The 20,655-nt window shown below is 44.3% G+C and overlaps 1 protein-coding gene across 2 annotated transcripts in view; it reads right to left on the reverse strand.

Moving 5' to 3' along the window:
- ctnna1 (catenin (cadherin-associated protein), alpha 1) overlaps nt 1–20,655 on the reverse strand; it is a 70,971-nt gene that overhangs the window by 10,299 nt on the left and 40,017 nt on the right. For both annotated transcript variants that reach the window (XM_076102907.1, XM_076102906.1), the window contains exons 10-16: nt 16,507–16,599; nt 15,348–15,504; nt 14,465–14,665; nt 11,772–11,923; nt 7,808–7,918; nt 6,109–6,290; nt 1,828–1,933 (exon numbers count right to left, since the gene is read on the reverse strand). In XM_076102907.1, the coding sequence (XP_075959022.1) occupies nt 1,828–1,933; nt 6,109–6,290; nt 7,808–7,918; nt 11,772–11,923; nt 14,465–14,665; nt 15,348–15,504; nt 16,507–16,599 (1,002 nt within the window). The remainder of the gene's footprint in view (nt 1–1,827; nt 1,934–6,108; nt 6,291–7,807; nt 7,919–11,771; nt 11,924–14,464; nt 14,666–15,347; nt 15,505–16,506; nt 16,600–20,655) is intronic.

The raw sequence follows: 20,655 nt of genomic DNA on the forward strand, positions 1-20,655 counted from the left end.
ATGCAGGGCTCCTTATATCAGACTAGGAGGGACTTAGACGTCTTAAGTCCTCTTGGAATAGGAGCACAATTTATGGAAAAATAAATGTTTTATAAACCTGGGATTTATATTCCCCTCCCCCCCCAGTATCACTACATGTGGAATATAGTTCACAATGGCCCCAGAATATCTCCGCTCATTACACAAAGAAGCCGTAGAAAAAGACCTTTGATTTAAAACTACATAATGCTTAAATCAATTATTAACCACTGCCTTGTGTAGTTAAATCTGGGCTGTTTAGAGATAAATATGTATTGTGCTGAATGGATTCAAACATGCGACAATGACAAATGCATATAGCATCAGAATCCATGCGTCGCAGTCAGCCATGAGACATTCATCTTGAATTACTTAAAGAGGCTAAAAGCTGTTCAAACATTTTGCCAACATATCAGCGGAGATGTCAACAAAACCAGGACAAGAGAGACCGACAACGCCTCCAACGCTATCGAAATTGAAATCTTACAGCAAACATCTAAAGCCAGTGTTTGCCTTTTTCTGAGCGACCGCGTGCGTGTGTTTGGATAGAAATGGAGGGAACAGCTGCTTACATCTGAACCACGGGAGCAACCAAATGACGGGATAAGACCTCCATCTGACAACCACGTCATGTTGCAAACATCACAACTTAACTCTTCCGTGATTTAACAACAAAGTGTGTCCACGAGGTGCAGACACCGAGAGACCGTAAGTCCCCGCCTAAGAGATGGCAAATGAATAAGTTGGGGGATAAATCATGTACGGCGTCTCCCTGGGGGAGTGGTACAGTGCAAGTATTTAAGTGAAAAATGAAGCCAGGGATAATTGAATGCGTGTTTCCCCCAATGTCAAGGACCATAGTCTCTGGGGTAAGGGAGGGATGATGGAATTGGGAGATGGAAGAATGAGAGGGAGAGAGGGGGGGGGGTTTGATCCTGAAAGAAATTGGCAAAGCCTGGCAAGGGGCGTCTCATGAATAACACAAATCATAGCAGTTGTTAACATCTGAAGCGCTCTGCTGTGCGAGCCTTTTACTTGGAGATGCTCCTAACAGTGCAGATGAGACAAAAGTTAATTAAAAATAACAGTTGGGCAAAATATTAAATTGCATGTACCGAGTGATGATTTGTAAACTTTCTTGTTTTTTGTATACAGCTCTTAATGTAGTAAGATGACAGAATACGCCGAGAGAAAAGTTCTCCTACTCTTTAAACACACACACACACACACACACACACACACACACACACACACACACACACACACACACACACACACACACACACACACACACACACACACACACACACACACACACACACACACACACACACACACACACACACACACACCATTTAGAAACAAAAGGGAAGGGGCGTCAAGATGCAATCAGTATGAAAGCTACATGCAGCGGTGTCGGTTCCTTCTGCGGTGCATTTGAGTAATGAAAAACTTTTAACTCTGAATCGGTGTGTCAACTTGCGAACCGCAGTCAGAACGTTCAGGACTTAGGAGAGCGCAAATGTAACTAAAGGAAAATAAAGTCAATACGACAGCGGAGCAGGGTTTGAGAAGTAGATGAATTCAGTCGCCGCTCCTCATTTAACAACATCTCGTGTAGTTTAGCGTCACAAGGTTTGCGCTACGATTCCTCTACACAAACAAAAGAGTGACCTTCCCGTATTCGTCCCATGTGTTGCTGCACTAGCCTTTGTCGTGCCCCAACTCTAATCATCTAGCGGGGCCGGCGGCACAAAAAGGTGTAGTCGACATCGAACCCTTTGGGACGGAGGTTCATTAAGGACTTACGTTGTCAGCGATGGTGCGGCCCAGCTTGTCCATTCGTGATCCGGCCTCGGCAATTTTCTTGGCAGCGCTGATGACATCGGCGGTATTCTTCAGAGGCCCTTTCCCCCTGGGGGAGAAAAACAGTGGAAAGGTCAGTCGCCGCTTCTGATCTCATTGGATATGCAGGCGCAGCGTGTTATTCACGGAGCGGCCGTTTGCGTCTGGACAGAGAAGCAGGACTTGTGGGAACAGTTCAGGGGACACGTCTCAGATATATTCGCGCACATGCTGGCGCGCACATCGCTCCGCACACATAAAACGGTAACAGTCTGGCACCGTACTGTTCAGTCAGAGCTGAGCACGTTTTATAAGCCATTAAACGCAGAGGGGCAGCCTTCACTGTCGGGGCCGTCCTTAAACATCGGGACCATGGCGCTGCACTACCAGTCTTTTCGAGCACCATCAACCCACTTATAAAATTAAAGGTGTTTTTTTCCGTATCATTGAGCACATGATTGATAAAACATGTTGGTATCATATTCAGGGATTGAGGAGGCCATCGTATTATATAGAGCCGTATGTTTTCTATCATAACAGAAATTCTTACTTTGTACCTTGTAATATAAATAATAAACAAAAAATGATAAAGAGCAACTTAAAAAAGGTGGAGCTCATGTTATCCATGGTCAGAGCATTACCTGCAGCAGATGGCAGACTGCACACTCACAGTTTGGAGAAGCAGACGGGCACAGAGGCTCAGCAATGTGCTGCTTGGCCCCCATTATTCAAGCAGCTTTGAGGGGTTTTATTAGAGGGCTAAGACGCAAATCCCACTGGTTTTCGTGTCTGTTGGCGGAGAAATGCCGGTTGCCCTCAAAAAAAACCGCTACACGCACACCAGCTCGTCACACTTGTGCCGGTCATTTTCAGCCAAGTAAGGGGAAGAAGAGAGAGGAGAGAAGCCGAACGAGGCCCGTCCCGAGTACAGGTCAGTTAAGCCCCGACCCGGCCCACCGTAAAAGCTCGTCGGCCATTTGCGTTTGTTTTCTGCCCCCACAAGGGACTCTGGGACACAGTTGGCATGAGGCAGAAATTGGATTCAAAGCTGCTCTCTCCAGGCTAAAAAAAATGAGCCATCCAACCCAGAACAGATGGATTTCTGTGTACTGTTCTCTCGCTTCCCATCCCCGACCCTTCTCGCTCTCCCCTCTGCTGTAAACCAAGTCCGGGTCCTAGTGGGAGAGGCCACGCGTCAGAGAGCACAGACTGGAAGCTCTCCGGGGACGAGCTAACCCCTGGAGACAGAGCTCCAGGGGTTCTGATGGCTTCTGGGGGGGGGGAGTTTAATAGAGTGTCACTAGTGTTTTGTTTGCCTCAATAAAAATCACAACATCATGAATACAGCAACCACTGATTTCTCCCTAAACCACTGTTGTCCTTCCTAAATGCCTTTCCTGAGCCCTTAGAAGTAAAGAGCCAGCTGCCGAGTCTCTTCACCTTCTCCAGCTCGGCCTCGGTGGCCGAGTAAGTAGCGACGGGCGAAAGGCACAAAGAGGCCACGGAGACGGACAAGCAGGCGGCTGACAGGAGGACACCCTCGTAAGACTTCCGTAAGCGGGTTCGCACACGGAGAATAAACCGGCGGACTTCAGGTCCGGTGGCAGCTGCAGGCGTCCAGATGGGTGTAAGCCACATCGGGCACAGAACGCTCTCAAATATGTTGCGTGTTTCCTTATTCATGAGTGCCGCCAAAACAGCAACGAGCGACGGCAGGATTCGCAGAGAATGCCTCTCACTCTCTCTGTGCAGAGAGGTCCGGCACGATTAGCTCACACGGCATTAACCTCGGCGGAGGCTTTGCGCCGGCTCGAGGTTGAGGGGGCAATAATCTGGGCCTGGCTGAATTAGACAGCGACCGACCTTCCGTGCGCTGCCGGCCGCATAATGAGGCATAATGTGAGGATATGTATTCGTCCGTGTGTGGCTCTTCAGACGCTCACTGGCATAGACCAGCGTCTATCCAAAGTCTCACAGTGCGGAATAAGAAAAGTCACAATACTGAGTTCTGATATGAGCCAGTAAACTATAATAACTGCGCTATTAAAAACACAGGAACAAAAGCCTTATTCACTCCTTTTCTAGTGGAAATAACCGAGCGCGTCCTTAACACTGAACCCGGCCACATTGATCTTCACTAAGGTCAGAGATAATAAAGCTCGACCTCGGGATGAATATGACTCAACATTAGTGTTTTGAGGTTATTAAAACATCGGTAAAAAAACAACAACACATCCTTTAGAATTCTATATTCGTGTACAATTAATTAACGATGCAAACATTTGAAGAACAAATAAAGTGTGAGTTTCGAAAAAAATGTGAGCCCGGATGCTAATTGGCTTCTATGTGCACATGGAATCATTTCCAATCCATGTGTAATTTAGAAAACCTTAGCCACTGATGAGATTGAACTGTGAAATGGCATTCCATATTAAAAACATCTGGGGGGGGGGTTTGGAGAAGATTGAGGGTCCGTTATTAAATCCTGGATGAAGTATGCAGAGGGTGAGAGTCGTGGGTGCTTTTATGGTTTAAAATCCAGCCACTGCCGATAATAATGCCTCGTGGCGCAGCCAAAAGAAATCAGCATGTCGCTACTTGTATCGCTCGAGCGTCAGAGACTGGAGGAGTTGACATGTTGATGCATCTCAGTACTAAAGAAAAACCCTGAGAATCGATGTTGCATTCTCAGAAATGTGTTCGCAATTGTTTTTCTTCTGCCAATCTAGCTTTGTTGTTTTTGATTGAAAAAAAACACATTTATGGAATCATGAGAAATAAATGAAGGTACTTGATTAAGAGTAATACGGTGTTGTTAGGCCTGGAATGGTGTACATGGAGACAATGAGACAGCTTCAACGGGCTGTTTTCCTTATTGGAATGATCTTTTCCATTTTAATTCCTAGGGTCTGCTCTGTACTGTAAAACCTTTACGTTGATATAAAGATGTCACCGCAATCAATAACCTCTTAAAATATATACACACAGCTGACGCCATCTAATAAAGAAACACGGAGGAGGGCACTCTTCAGATGGAAGCAGCGCCATTTGCATCCCATTTACAAGCGAGTCTCTACAGTCCATGTAATGCAAAAGGCAGCAATTTCTTCTTTTCCTCCCCTTCGGTCCTTTGGATGAATGAACCGCATATAAGAAACTGCAGGGTTCTGTGTGACCTCAGTCAGCGCGAGTATTTAAATCTCTGCCACAGCTTTCCAGTGTTGCACTTCTTTGGCCGGGGAGACGGGATGTTTGACCCATTCAGCATACGAAGACGTTTCATCATTACGGATGTGAGTCAGAGGACATTTTGTGGCCAACTCTGACTAACTCACTTGAAAATTAAAAAAAAAAAAAAAAAAAAAAGGCACAGTCATACGAATACAGTCAGCCAATCAGAACGTCTCCTCACATCCTACACACCAACACATTAACACCCTTACATTTGGATCACTGATGTTGATTAAAGTCAAATACATTTTTCATCTCCCTCAAGTAGTTGATTTCACTTTTGAGATTTGCCAAACAGCACTTCTGCAGAAGTCGATACTTCTGACATATGAAACACATTTGCAGCAAATAGCTCTGCTTGTAACTGCAGATGTCAGACACACTTAATGATTTTCTATTCACAGCAAAGATGTTTCATACTGTTCAAGTGCAAATAGTGATTCCTGAGATGTTTTCCTGTTAACCGTTCTTCTACCGTCTTACTGACGAGGGTGAACGTGCCCCCCCCTACAGCAGCTCTGCTGAGTGAGACGGTCCATTTACGATTTTACAGCGCACACCCGGCTTTAGCAGCGTATTAAGATTAGGGGAGGAAGGAAAAATAATCAAGAAGGAAATCCTACCTACAGTGCTGCTTAAGGAAAATGAAGAGCGCTGGTGCGTGAACAGTAGTGTTAAACCGGGTGCATAGTCGTGTGCAGATATGGGCAAATGTTGGGGAAACAAATGTGGGCTTATTGGGCGATTGTATTTGGCTTAACTTAAAGGTGCATTCTGCTTGGATTGCACAACTACTGGAATATTAATGCGACGACGGTAGAGTGACATGTGCATGTCGGCCCTGTGACACAGACTGCAAACTTGAAACACACGGCCGTACCACAAACCATTGATTGAGATCTCTGAGGCCAGGAGAACGTCTGCAATTACCAGAATGCAGACATCATTTGCGAGGGGAGAAAAAAAAAGAAAAAACGGCTCTGGGTGTGCGCCAAGCTGTTAGTTCAAACTCACCTGGTGAAGTCTGTCATCTCCATCATGATCATGCACATCTGCTTGGCCAACACGATGATGTCGTTGCCGCTGTCGTCCCACTTGGATACCTCGGCATCCAGCTTGCTCTTCTCTTCCTGGAAGCTCGCCACCTGTTCGGCAATAATCGCCCTCTGTTCCTGGGGCAACTGGGCCATGATAGCCTGGAGGAGGAATTATGGGAGCGCGTAGAGGGTTTAGTACACAAGACCTCGGCTTACTGATGCTGCCATTTCGTTTGACAGCATCTCCTACGGCTTCTATGGACGCACCTCTCGTGTTTTCTCGCCATTTTATATTTTCTCCGGTACAGCTCGGCCTGAACAAAGCTTATAATGTTGAGTTCTTTTTTTTTAAACCTTCCATTTATGAGGACACTCACTTGGTTATTTCACTCTTAGTGCTGAATTTTAGTCATCAAACAGGCCTGTTGGAGACTGAAAAATGACTACCGTCTTTTCTGTGAATAGATGTCATCACCACCGGTACTCGGAGATGGACATTTTGCTGATTGGTCCGGGTTAAGTGGGGACTGTGATTTATTTTTGTTGGTTTCAACCACAAAAGCTGGGTTCAAAGCAGGGTTCACAGCCGCCAAGTAATAGCACGCAACATCTTCTGGAAAATATATATATATATATACACACATTTATTGAACTCTACGCCTCTGGTCACTGGAGACGATCAATAACAGGGCATTTATCTTGCACTACTTAATAGCCAGCGCAAATGTGTTTAGCACCATTTCTATCCATCCTCTTGGGCTTGACGGTTAAAAGGGCAGCTTCCAAACAGGCAATCAGACATTCGATGAATGAGCCTGTGAGGCAGAAGTGGGCCCACACTTAAGAGCAGGAAATCAAATATCATCGCGAGAGCGTTGATTCCATTACTGGTAAAAAAGGACTCGTTCTCCAGAGTCACCTGAGCTTGAATAAAGCAGTTCGGTGCAAAGATGAAAAGCCTCCGCCTAACAAAGCCGCCGGATGATCTTTGGTGAACACAACAAACGGCACGGCGGCTTACTGGCGGATCACACGGCCAACAGGGATTTAATTTTAGATTCAATTATTACTTTGTGTTTTTCGAAACACTTCATTTCATTTCTTATGAAGCAAACAGTAGAGAGTCTTTTCAGGTCTAACCGGAACATTCAACATATCAAATTCACTGGTTCAGACGTGGACATGATATTTGAGAAATAAAAACGTCCTCAAAAGGTCTGGAGGATGTAAGACACAAATAGCCACTCACAGAGCTGCTATGACGGTCTGTTATCGGACTAGAGGCCTTAATAAAGCCTTCTGAAGTCTTGAACTCTTTGAACTGTACCCTACCTGAACCACTCTTTTAACACCATACACGAGACCCGGCTGGACACCAGAGTTGTATGAGGAAACACTTGGTGTCACACTAGTTATGGTGGCGCCAAGCCAACTGTGCGTGAGCCATTAACAATAAGGATGGGGAGTGTTTGAAAGAACATTGGCTCTGACAACATTAACATGAGCGCACACTGACAAAAGAATGTGTACTGTTACTTTCTACCACCACAGCCTTGTGAATGAGACATCAAATTGCTCTTTTGATGATGTAGCGTTCTGCATTTTATAGTACCAGCCAAGTGATTTCTCCTCTAATTGATTGTCAAACTACTACAGGAGGATGTCGGACATCTTACCCGTGCACTCTGGCCGGCGAAATGCTGGTCGTCGTCCGTCTGCGTGCTGGTCCTGCTGCGGACGTCAAAGTCTTCAGTCTCAAAGTCAGAGTCGTCCAACTCCTCTGGAGTCTGTAACGGATCCACAGAGACGGGGCAAAGGAGGAGAGAAGAAACAAGGGACAGGGGTCAGAGAAAAAGCTGTTAGTCGTATGTGGAGAACGTTAAATAACATTGGCACGCTACAGCCTTTTAAGCACTATCAAAAAACCAACCTGCTTACTATCCGAGAAATGCCTCGACGCTGCCAGCCAGGGCAGCCTCAGATAAATTGTCTTTCGCTCGGGTTAGGGTAAACTCAAAATGAATTTGTAAATCAAATGTAATGTGCTGCCTGTGCATTTTGAGAGGGGAAAAAATGAAGGCGCAAGCTGGCATGAAACATATTGGGAGCAAAAACGCTTCAGAGTCCCATCTGTTGCTGCTATCTGTGGAGAGGCGGGTGAGGCGTGAGTTGTGTTCTTCGAGAGCGTCGCCGCTTCACCTCGTCCCTAACTTTGAATCCAAAACGAGCCACGAGCAAAAAAGCATTTTCCCATGACTACTAATGTTCAAAAGAGCGCGTCTCTCTCTCTCTCTCTCTCTCTCTCTCTCAACGGGTCGTGCTAAAGTCAAAACACAAGACTGATTGACGGGGTAATGGATTTGGTGGCGACGCGGGTGCGCGGGGGAGGTGGTGACGATGTGGACAGATAAGGTTGCATTATCACGCCTGTGCCGCTACTTGTGCTTATCCAGCTGTCTCAATACCTCCCTTCTGTAATGGATTTGGAGCCCTCGCGTCTATAAATAGCTAAAAGTCTCTGAACAACCTTACACTGCTTTATGAAATGTAGCGATGCTCTTGTTCTCGAGGGAATAGGGGGGGGGGGGTAGTTTTCAGATACAAAGATGTCTGTGTGACTCACAGGCGTCTCTTTCAAGCCAGACAATGCTGCTCAGCGGGGCAGAGATATCACCTGCTGTGGCCCGTGCAACAGATAACCTGCGAATGTGGGAGGCTCAGAAATGAAAGCTCGTCGTGGGAGCGACGGGACACCGTACTGTAGATATGCGAGAACAATAGCCTGCAGTTTAATTAAGGGGTTTTGTCAAGGTAGTGCCGCTGGCACAGTAAGTGAAATTTGAATGCCGTCTTTCATGCTGTGGCAAAATACGCTGGTCAAAATTGACATTTTTCGTAATGTCCAGACCCTCCACTGTCTGAAATATTCAGTTCCAGCTGCATCAGCCTCTGTGACCAGCCCACGATATCGTGACAGGGTTCAGAGCTGCAATTACAATATTGTGACAGTCTAGTATTTCTGTCTGCTGACATAGATGTGGACGCGGCGGTCCAAATGTAAAATGGCATTTTTACTTTGGTGACATTCTTCTCATCGCCTCTGTAAGTAAAGCAGTTTTTTTTTTTTTTTTTTTTTTTGAAGGGCAGAGACAGCACAATCACCTTGGGCCGTGACGCACCGCACAAATCAAAAGGGAACGACAGCTGCCCGCTGTATCTCTCCGTCAGCAGCTCCCTGACTTTGAGACAGTTTGATGTCTGGGAGGCATTATTCTGTGATGTCGCTGGAGGTGGGGAGAGGGCTCTGCTGCCTGTCAACTATCCGAGGGACACCCGACGGAGGCTGCCCGGGCACCACTTACAGAGGTTAAAGACTTGTCTATCTTGAGTAGCCCCAACCACACACTTGTCTGTTCTGATTTAAAGAGCGGGGCCGCTGTGTCGCGCATGCATTCGAGGTTTCATAGAAGAGAGGTGTGTGTGTGTGTGTGCGTGTGTGTGTGTGTGTGTGTGTGTACATGCCCTCTGGAGGAGTTGTCTCTCGGTGTTCAACTCGGCTGATTTGCAACATTCCATATTTCTTTGGACTCGGAGCAGAGCGCGGTCAGCTTCACATGTACACGGTGCCACTGAAGGGCAGCTCAGCCAAGCAAACGGTTCTTCCAAATGGAAATGAATGTTTTTGATACACTCGTCTAATCTCATTACATACAACAGCAATTAAGAGTGAGCTTAGATCGCTGCGCAGATGCTGCTGGAAACTACCCGGCTGAGCCAACCGAGAAACTTCCCGCTGAATTAACGCCACGAAACCTGTGAGGATTATCTCACACACACCTGATCGGGAAATCCATGAGGAACAGCTTTTTTTTTTTTTTTTTATAATGGAAAACGTTTAAGTTGAATCTCATCACTATCTCCAGCTCATAGTTAAGAATGGCAGAATTAATTATAAGAAAGCAAGATTTTATTTTGATAAATCCTCTGTTATTTTCCACACACACACACACACACACACACACACACACACACACACACACACACACACACACACACACACACACACACACACACACACACACACACACACACCAGCTTAATCAATCTGGATAACAAGAGTGAAGCTGGGGCAGAGGGAAAGTGAATGTAGTTCTCTGGCTGGCAGTCCAACTCAAGAACGCTAATTAAAACCTCCATTTTAAATCAATTGCTTATTATAATGCAAATGCTGCATAATGCCCCCCCCCCCCCCCCCCCCTTCTCCTTTGGTTGTTGTCTGTCGAAGCATTATTCATGGGGAGCCCGGGCACAGTTTTGGAGCACCATTGTCAACACGAAATGTGCTGTCAAGACTAATGATTCCAATTCAAAAGATTTACGTGTTGAAAATAATGGAGGACGGCATAATACAACCAACCAGCACATTGTATCTCAACGGAGTAAATACATAATTAGGTGCTGTTACACATGAGATGATGATGTTTAAACTAATTCATTCCCTTCTTAATATATACAAAATCTAATTTGGCGAATGTTGTGTAGTCAAACTAGTTATAAAAGCCTTAAGAACTATCAATTTCTTTCTTTTTTAAATAACTGGAGTGGGGGTTTCTTTTTTTGTGTGCGTTAGCGCATTGTCAGTCAATTAGGTACCCAACTAACATCCGTCTCAGTTATAGTTCTACTCAAGCGGAGGCCATTAGCACACAGACAACTAAGGCTGTTGTTGCACTAGATTGCAAGCCGGGTCAATTAGGTCTGCTCTTGCATGAGACAAGTTAATCATTGGCTTCTCGGACGGCACGCGTATACACGTTCTCACATTCCATTAAAAGCAGCATGTGGTGCACGGAGCAATGGCGAGACGTTTGAAGCATTTAAACAAACCACACTCCTGTGTGTGATTACGTTTGAGTTATCCATAATGACTAGTCCTAGTCAAAATTATATTCTTACTAGCAGGTCAGAATATCGACAACTTTGAGTGTACTCGTAAATTTAGGATATCTTTAAATCCTTAAAAAGTATAAGTGGCCATTTTGACAATTAATACCGAGAGAGATATCCATCATCTCATTCTTGCTATCCAAAAGAGCATTTCAGATATCCACAATTACATTTCCCTTATCAATATATTCAGAATGACATCATGGATGTCTGGAATGTTTCTTTTTTTTCATTTTGGATACATGAAATCAAAATCATGACCGTTAATAATTGGATTGTAGATATCTGAAATGAGAGTTTCTTGTCCTGGTTATATTGCAGATACGCAGAATGTTCATTCTAGATACCGAAAGGGCAATTGTGGATATCTGAAATTGAAAGCCCAATAATACACATCAATGGCGAAAGTAGCGTCACTTTTCACAGGAAGAATGACGTCGTGGATATATGTCGAGGAAGGATTGAATTTACAGATATCTGCGATAAATTCGAGTCTAGAATTTAAAAAGCCATTAAAACAGCTTTCCACAACATTTATATATCATTACACGACAATAGCCAAGGACTCAAAAGGTTCCTCTTCCTGTTAATACCGATCAGAACTAAAAATATCTGCTTTAAGCTCACGGCCGGGTGAAAATATTATGCTGCAGAAGCAGAAAAAAAATAAATAAAAGAACGAGTGCGACTTACTCTGATCATGAGGACAGCCTTGCGAATGTCGCGGATGCCATCGTATACCAGACGGGACGCGTCGATGAACTCGTTCTCATCCACGGGTAGGGAGGGGTTTGCGCTCAAGGCCTCCACTGCAGACTCCACTTGCTCCGTGAACCGTGGCATGACTGACGGAGGAGAGATGAAGGATGGGGGGAGGGGGTGGAAGAAGGGGGAAAAGAAAAACAATATTGATGAAGATTCACTCCAAATAAAAACATGAAGAAAGGTCAATGACCAGTAAAGTAAGCACGGCATTAAAGAACAGCCAGCTAACGCATACACCGAGTGAGGGACGGCACGCGTTATACCTCGGCTCAGCTTCCTCACTAGTTCATATCCACGCCATTCGGCCTGAGATTGAAGGCTCTCAAAAGCTACTTGACATAAACTGAGAAAATCAATTCTGAAATTATAATAAATGATCCCCTCAAAGATACTAGTAAGGCCAGTGAAGATGGCGACCTCTAAATGCTTAATTAGAAAGTGCAGTTATTACGTTCAGCTTTTGACAGATGGAATTGTGCACTGTGGGTCGGCTTACTTCCTGCCTTCTTGGGTTGCATGAGAAATAGGGAACAAAGTGCCCGGGGGAATATATATATATATATATATATATATATATATATATATCCCAGATTTGGCATAATAGAGTTTTTCCCAATAGAAAAGGTTAGGTTTCACAAAGCTCTCCCAGTAGGCATGTGCTCTGCCCCATCGACGATATAATAACAGCTCCAGAGGGCTCTCCAGCAACATCTGCTTTAATGCTATTTTAAATTCAGTATTAAGGATTCAGCTGAGCCTTCGTGGGAGAGGCATGGATGCCAGGATGCAGATGTGGAGGCAGAGAGCAGCAGGAGGAGGGAAAGAGAAAAATAAAATAATAAACGAGCTTTGGGTTCTGTGCTTGCAGAGCGTTTGTGACCTGCAGGCTTTCTGTGTGGAAAGTGATGTTAAAATTGAAAAATCTGGCAGCACTTTGATTGTTACAGTCACAGCGATCGTTTCCCCTCAACCTATTACTGATGAGTCTTTCAAATCTTTCACATTTAAAAGAAGCAGCCAAAATGTCTTTCATGAACTCCAGGGCTGCAGCTTTATTTCTCTCAGTGGCGCAATCCCACCAAACCCACCACAATGTGTATTTAAACAGAAGCCTGGAGACACCATGTGATTGATTTTTTACCGCTTTCAACATTTTCTACTCAGTCAGCCATCTAATTAAGACAAATATTGCCGTTTTTATTATTATTATAGTGTGTGGTATAATAGTCATACTTTGGATTAGTCAATGTAATTAACTTTTTGCAACTTGGATTCTTAATAAATGAACAAGGCATTTAAATACCAGACATTTAAATACAATTACCAGTTACTTTTTCTTTTTAATTATAAAGGAAAGGATATTTTTACTTTGACTTAGAAAAGCTTTCAAACCAGTGAAACTACATCCTATTTTGATGAGAGTTTCTTAAACTTGACCCCAAGTAAACCTCTGAAGATCTGAAGACTCTCGCCTGGTTACTGGTGCACAGATACCTGCCTATATGCGTCACACCGTTGACGGTGCGCGTCAGTGCAGAGATTCGACATTAAAGAGCGACTGTTGAGTTTGAATCTGAATTCCATCACTTTTTTTTTTGTTGTGTAGCCGACATGAGAAAATGTGACAGAAAGTCTCACGACTGTCTTCTTTGTCTCCAGAGCTCAGCCACAGAAAAACATCCGACTTAAGCTACAGCCTGCATATCAGGATCTTTTAATGGGGCTCACCCTCAAGAGGGCCCAGCCGTTTCCAAAATCTGACAACCAACAAATCCTTCTGCCGACTTGTTAGCTTGCTAGTGATGGAAGCTAACACAGATACTGGCTGATAATGAGCTAGCACAGAATATGGACAAAAACAACGTCTTTGATATAGCTTGGGTTAAGATATTCGGGGGGGGGGGCTACTGAGCGGTGCCGACTGTGCAGATCAGTCGTGTCAGTCGAGTCGGATCTCACAATGCAGCGTAGGAATACAAGTAAGGCTGTAACAGAAAAATGCACTTTCTGGAACAATTGTGGGAGGTATCTGAAAAATGTGTTGCTTTTTTTAAATAACTACCAATAACATTCAAACTTCAAACAGCATCCACAGGAAAGACAAAAAAGCTCTTTAAGAGCAGACTTCTGAGAATCGACAGATCTGGGTGTGGCTTTGGCTGAAACACTACACACTGCATCCGGCGTAGAGTGGACACAGAGCCACCCACACTCATGCCACTACGTGTTCCGCTAATTTGACACATGCTGAATTCATAATGAAGAGTCTAAAATTAGCAAAATGCTCACCACGCCCTCTCCTCACTGACATAGATGTGAATGATTGACCCTCTTTCTCATCGCGCTGGTTTCATATACTCTATATAGTTGCATTGCTATAAAGCATAGCGTCTCCCTTTAGAATGCACCCGGAAGCTTTTCTCGTGCATGTGCAGAATTAAAGCAATAAAAAGAACTCTGGCAGAACATGCTAAAATAATTCAAAAGCTGGAGAAGAAATCCAGGTGTGTCCAAGTCTGAGTTATGAAGTTTGTAATCGTCTTCATACACATCAGAGTCAAATCATTTAAGTGTATGTAAATGGTTTTTGGCCTCGTTACATAACTCAGTTTCTGTGTTACCTGTGTTAGTGAGGAGCTTGGTGGCCTCCAAGACCTTCTCGGTGTAGATTCCAGGTTCATAATTGTCCATTTCGCAAGTGACCACATGGACGACTCTGGCGGCGCGGCCTCGAATTGCGCCAGCAGTGCGATCCAAACCGTCCACATCTTTCTCCTGCAGAGCGATGACGCACTTATTCACATCCTCCAGGATGTGGTTCTCTGGGGGACATAACAACAATGCAACAGTTAGCAGTGTATTATTTAGCATTACGCAAACGCTTGAATCCAAACCGGCCTGGATGCAGAGTGGTTAGCGAGGAAGTTAAAACTGTGTTTGGATTTGTTCTCGCCCAAGATTTGCTTTTAATCAAAGATGGAACATGTTTGTACTAGCAATAACTGAGAAAATGCCGTTAGTCAGGAAATCCTCAGCCTTCAGTCTGTTTGCATAGTCCTCAAATTAAGAGGGCCACTGGGAGGCTCAAGTGTAGGATGGGGAGGGCGGAAGACAAATTCTCAGACTGCTTATTGATGTGGAGCCTGTAAAATGCAAATGTCCGCCGTGTAAATTACAGTCTGTCCTTGGCTGGAGGTGAGAGAAGTCACTCTGCTTAATGCTTAATGAGAACGCTTTGAGGGTATGCCCGACAAAACCATTTGTGCGCTTTAACACACGTGACAGGATGTCAATTTCAGACAGAGTGCTGCCGACGCGTCAGTGCTTTCCTCTGCGGAGCCCAATCAGCCCCCGTATGTATGGCTCATCAGAAAGGACTAATACCACAGATAAGTGCCGACTGCAAATCCATCTTAAAGCCCAACCCATCCTCCGCTGTCAGGTTTCACATTTAAAATACATTTGAAAGAATTCCTAAAGTATCAGTGATCAAGTACAACTCACCAGACACGCAGAGGAAGTCATCAATGGATGTGATGTCATCGACGGCGTCGGTGAGGACGCGGACCTGCTTCTCCCACTGCTCCTTGAACAGATCCATATTGTCCTGGGCCACCTTACTGTTGGGCTTGGCAGCGAGGGCTAACGCTGCATTAATCACCTGTAATCACCCAATTACAGCCATTAAAGCTCCATTATGACACAGCCCTCAGCCACAACATTAGCACAGGTTGATTGTGCCAAGGCCCCCCCACCACCACCACCACCACCACCCACTGTCCCACCTCAATGTTGGGACTGCAGCATGAAGCCAATTCATTCTAAGGAATGATGATAGACGCCGAGTGTTTTTTGAAGGATTGAATGAAATGAAACTAAGAGCTGCTTGTTTTGGGGGGGGAAGAAACATCTGTGGATTTCAAAGCTCAGGATGAATGGGAGTCATTAGGGGAGATTAAAAAGCAGCAGTGGCAGCAGAGTGGAGGGAGCTGGTAACACTCAGGGGAACAGATGAGAGACCGACGGTTAAAATGGTGAGGATGACGAAAAGATGGGTTCAATTGATGCTTTTATTCTAACTCTACACAATTTGTCCCTCTATATCCACTATAGTGTATGCACAATGTCCTGTCTTTTAATTCACATGAATGTAAATAGAAAGAGAGATAGTTATTTCCTCTTTATGAGGGAAAGGGGGGTAAACAGGTTGCACAGAGGCAATTTACGACCTCACCAACAGACGTGGAATTCAATTCCAGGTAGTGTTACATTTGGCGTGGTTGTATGTTCCCACCCACGACAAAAACTAGGTGGGACACCTGTGGGGGGGGGGGGGGGGGGGGGGTCGTGCCCTTGTCGCTGCCCTGAGGCACGTTTGTGACCATCACCCATATTCTAGTATTGTTAAAAAGAATACATTGTTGGAAGAAAGCACCACCTTTCTAGCACAAATGCAGAACACTGAAAGAAGTTAGCCGACGGTGTATTCATACCACCCTGAGACCAAAGCTGGAGAAGCATATCCTAATCTGGTCATAAAAACACTTAAGTGTAAGTAAGTATGCCTGAACAGTTTGAGTCCTAATAGACAATGTGGAAGCCTCCCAAAGAGGTGCACAATCAATGAGGCGGGTGGAATTTGGGGGGCAAAACAGCCACGTACCTGGGGGCAAAGAGCTTCCAGTTGAGATGCTGCCATGCGGACCAGCTTCACTCCCTCTTCATTGTTGGAGATGGAGCATGCCAGGTTGGCCACCTAAACAAAAAAACACACACACGTCTCTTTTTTAGCCAAAGACAAGGACTTTATTTAGAGGGAAACAAAGACAGCATATTTAATCTTAGAGAAGAATCCCAAACCCAGGCTACCAGCATGCATTGAGCTATCAGAAATGGAGCAGCTCTGCAGTACAACCGATCCCTGTGGACTACAAACCCAAAGCTTGAGGATTAATTCATAAAGCTGCAAAATGGCACGATATGATAGCACGGAGTGAATGGTACATTTCTCCAAATGTGAATGCACGTTGCAGCTGGAGACTCAAAGAACATGGCTATTTAGTGACTTAATCACTAACAGATTGACATCACGCTCCTGAATCAGAGAGGAAAATACTTTCAAGAAAAAAATTAAAATAAATGGAGTGAGAACCGGAGTGCTGAGCTAAGCAAGTCTTCCTTCCGGCCGCACACACTGATGTTTTGTGAGTATATTTTCTTGTACCGTCCAACGAATCATGCTCTCGCACAAACATTTCTAAATATTCTAGCATCTTCCCCGAGTAACATTATGCATCTACTCATATTCAGAAAAATGTAGGTCAGAGACTTTGAATATTCCCATTTGTTGGTAGGGATATGCTGGCAACAATGCTGAAGCAGAATGCCTGGGATGTGAGGAACAATGCCAAAGCGGGATAATCCAACGGACAGAAAATGTGCTGAACCACAATCAACTAAAAAGGTAAAAATAAACTCTTGATTGCACTGCAGCAGGAACAAGGGCTGAAAAGTTTAGTTGTTTTTTTTAACAACCTGGGTCTTATTTGCATAGTTTCAGCGATGAATCCGTCACATTTTAGTCATTTACTGAGATCTGGGTCACGCAGCAACATAAGCGGTGAGACTATCGCACGGGTTGTAAACAAAACCGCAGTTTTGACAGAACATAAAACTGAGTGCAACAGAACCGTCAGTTATGTAATGTCTAAATGCATTTAGACATTTAGACATTACCAAAAAAAAGCTGAAAGTTGCGTTTGATCAAATGAATGTCTATAATGCACAGCTTGGGTATTAATTTGAATAGGTTTAATGAGCTTTATTCTGAACACGCGTGATCTTCTGACTGCTGGCGTTGGGCCCTAATGAACCCTACTGCGGTCTGGGATCCCCAGATAGAGATAAAATGATATTATTATGGAATAGAAATGTGGGCCAAAGCTATGGAAATAATAAGGAGGGAAAAAATTAATTGGCGGTGGAATACACGGCTGGGTGCGAGAGGGGCGGTGTGGGTGAGCGTGAAGAACCCTCGCCTCCTCCTCAGTCTCTCCGGCTCTACAAGAAGATGCCCGCCCCTCCGAATTTCCGAAGCAATTTTGCTGATGAGAAGCACTTATCCCACCGCGCTGGTGAAGCACTGAAACATTGATATAAACATCCTACATCACTATGCAAACACATGCGGGGGACCACAGGGAGGGACTGCAGCAACACGAGAGGAAGGTTATATAAAGACCAACGGGCACTTCATTTTCACTTTTCATGATCTTACACATGCGCCACGATGCTGGTGGTAAAAGCAGCCGTTTCCGCATAAAGAGCCTGCGGAGGAAGACCCCCCCCCGAAGTCAAGTAATGCATTCCCACTCGCCGTCCTGTAACCGTGCCATTCTTTAAGTGTCGGGGGAGTCGGAGTTTACCAAATATCTAAATGCAGCGGTTTGGATTCTTACTTTCTTTCCACAGAACTCCCCCCCCCCCCCCCCCCCCACACACACACACACACACACACACACTATAACAGCTTTATTAGGCTACAAAGTTATGCAAACCTATTTTCTTTCATTCAATGACAACGACTTGAAATGGGTACGGACGAGTGATACAATTATGCTGTCTCGGCAGATCCACGCAGGAAGGAGGATCCTATAAACTCTCCCCCTATGGCTTTGTCACACCGCACCGTTTTGTTTTTACCACACCATCTCCTTAACGACCATTCAGCACACACTGCCTTATTAGAAATGCTATGTGTGCGGGATGGATATTGAATATTGTGTTTATGGATATTAGACTCAAAAAGACGAGATGACAAACACGTTTACCGCTACCATCTCATTATTCCAGCATTATACAATAAAAAGCGGGCTCAATGAATCACGGCGTGTCACGGATATTATGATGGATAACACGCATCCTTCTTCATGAAGCAACTTTGAAAAATGCAGAGGGAATGCTCGGGGATGTAAAGCCAAATGGAGGCTAGATACACGATCGTAAATGTAGTAGAGGAGAGAGGACAATATGCAATGTCATCATTGTATTGAATAAAGTCAGAGGTAAACATCTGGAGCTGCGTGTCCTTTTTTAGTCGCTCTCGATATATAAAAAGGTTGGCAACTTAAAAAAGTTGAGTCATGTTTAAAAACGGACAGAGATTCAGTTTACCCCAATATACATTTGTTATGAATGCATTAGATTTGGACATTATCTATTAAATAAATAAAGAAATGTAAACGCATCTTATGAAATTCGGGCCATTCTGGCAATTTCCACCGCTGATTACACATTCCCATTGGATCAGTGGTCACACCTCAATGGAGGCACATCTCTGCATCTGGACTTGTCATGTAGCAAATCTCTGACTTATGGCGGCTTTTCACTCCAAAGCTCATAATCAAAACAGAATGTGCACTCAGAAGAACCATCAACGTATCTAAATAATGTAAACCAATCCCGTCTAATGTCACTACCATCCCTTCGCCTGGTTGAAAGGCTCAAAGAAGACATTACAGATGCTCATATATACATATACATATACATATATATACATATACATATACATACATATATATATATATATATATCAACTGATCACACAGCATCTGCCAACTGTGTGCTCAGATCTCCACATCGTCCTGAGCACCCAGGCAACAGGACTAAGCTCGGTCTATTTTCCCTCTTGCTCTTAAGATGATGAATGTCTCTGCTTAAAAATAAGTAACATGGGACAAAACAAAAACACTAAACCATCGGATTTTGCGACAAATGGCAATACGAACATTTATTGCCATTGTTTCCTTTCAAATGAGTACATTTGAACACAGACTGATAACATTACAAACTAGAAAGGTGCACTCAGTGGAGTGTAGATCTCCGCCAGGTGTGTCTGCAACAACGCCTGCTGTATTGTGTGATTGAATGAACTCACTCACGGACGCGTGCACACGTGACCGATCGCATGATAGGAGATAATAACAAAGTGAATAAATTATAAAAACGCAATGTGGAAGATTTTACGGCAGACTCCAAAGAGCAAAGGGCTACGGTGTCTTGTCAGGTCTAATCTTTAATTAATTAAGTTAGAGATGAAGTGAACTTTGTCCTCGTACATTACAAGCTGTTGTCTGAAGCAGCATTTGACACTTCTAGTAAACGAAACCCATGAAGTAAAACCTCTAATTATGCATTATAACGCGATATAAAAAGCACGACGTTCTGACAAACAAGGGGAGAGGAGCTGCTTAAAGAGGCCTACGGATACATGTGGGTCAGTAGTGATGTAGCTTTCAAACAAACGTGTGTGAACTAATGGACCATTTGCCTTCAGGCAGCCTTCACACACACAACTCATGATGTCATGCAAACGGAGCTGTGGCTCCTGCTGTTGCTGAGGGACATTTTACATTTAGAACATATTCATTCCTTATGTGATGAACAACCAAACACGTTTGCTACTCCGCGCTCTGGACATCGTAACTCTTCATTTACATCTATAGAGTTTGGCAGAGGATCTCTTCCAGAGCAACGTAGAGTATCCGTTTGATTCCCGCTTTGATGCATTTGAAGGGAAATGTCAATCACTTCAGTGAGAGGTGAAGAGCTACTTCGACTTATTTATTGCTAAGACGACTGCATTAATGATGGCTTGCTCTACGGGAATGTTCGTGCTTGACTGTGTACTTTGGCAATTATATCAGCTAAAAGCTAGACGTTAATCTAAAATGATAAAACATTAGCTGCTCCTTAAAACATCGCAAATCTGAGCCGCAACAAAAGGGCATTATAGCATGCATCTCCTGCATAT

The sequence above is a fragment of the Anarhichas minor genome, unplaced genomic scaffold, assembly GCF_050575085.1.
Source record: "Anarhichas minor isolate MPS153535 unplaced genomic scaffold, ASM5057508v1 ptg000028l, whole genome shotgun sequence".
NCBI classification, from domain to species: domain Eukaryota; kingdom Metazoa; phylum Chordata; class Actinopteri; order Perciformes; family Anarhichadidae; genus Anarhichas; species Anarhichas minor.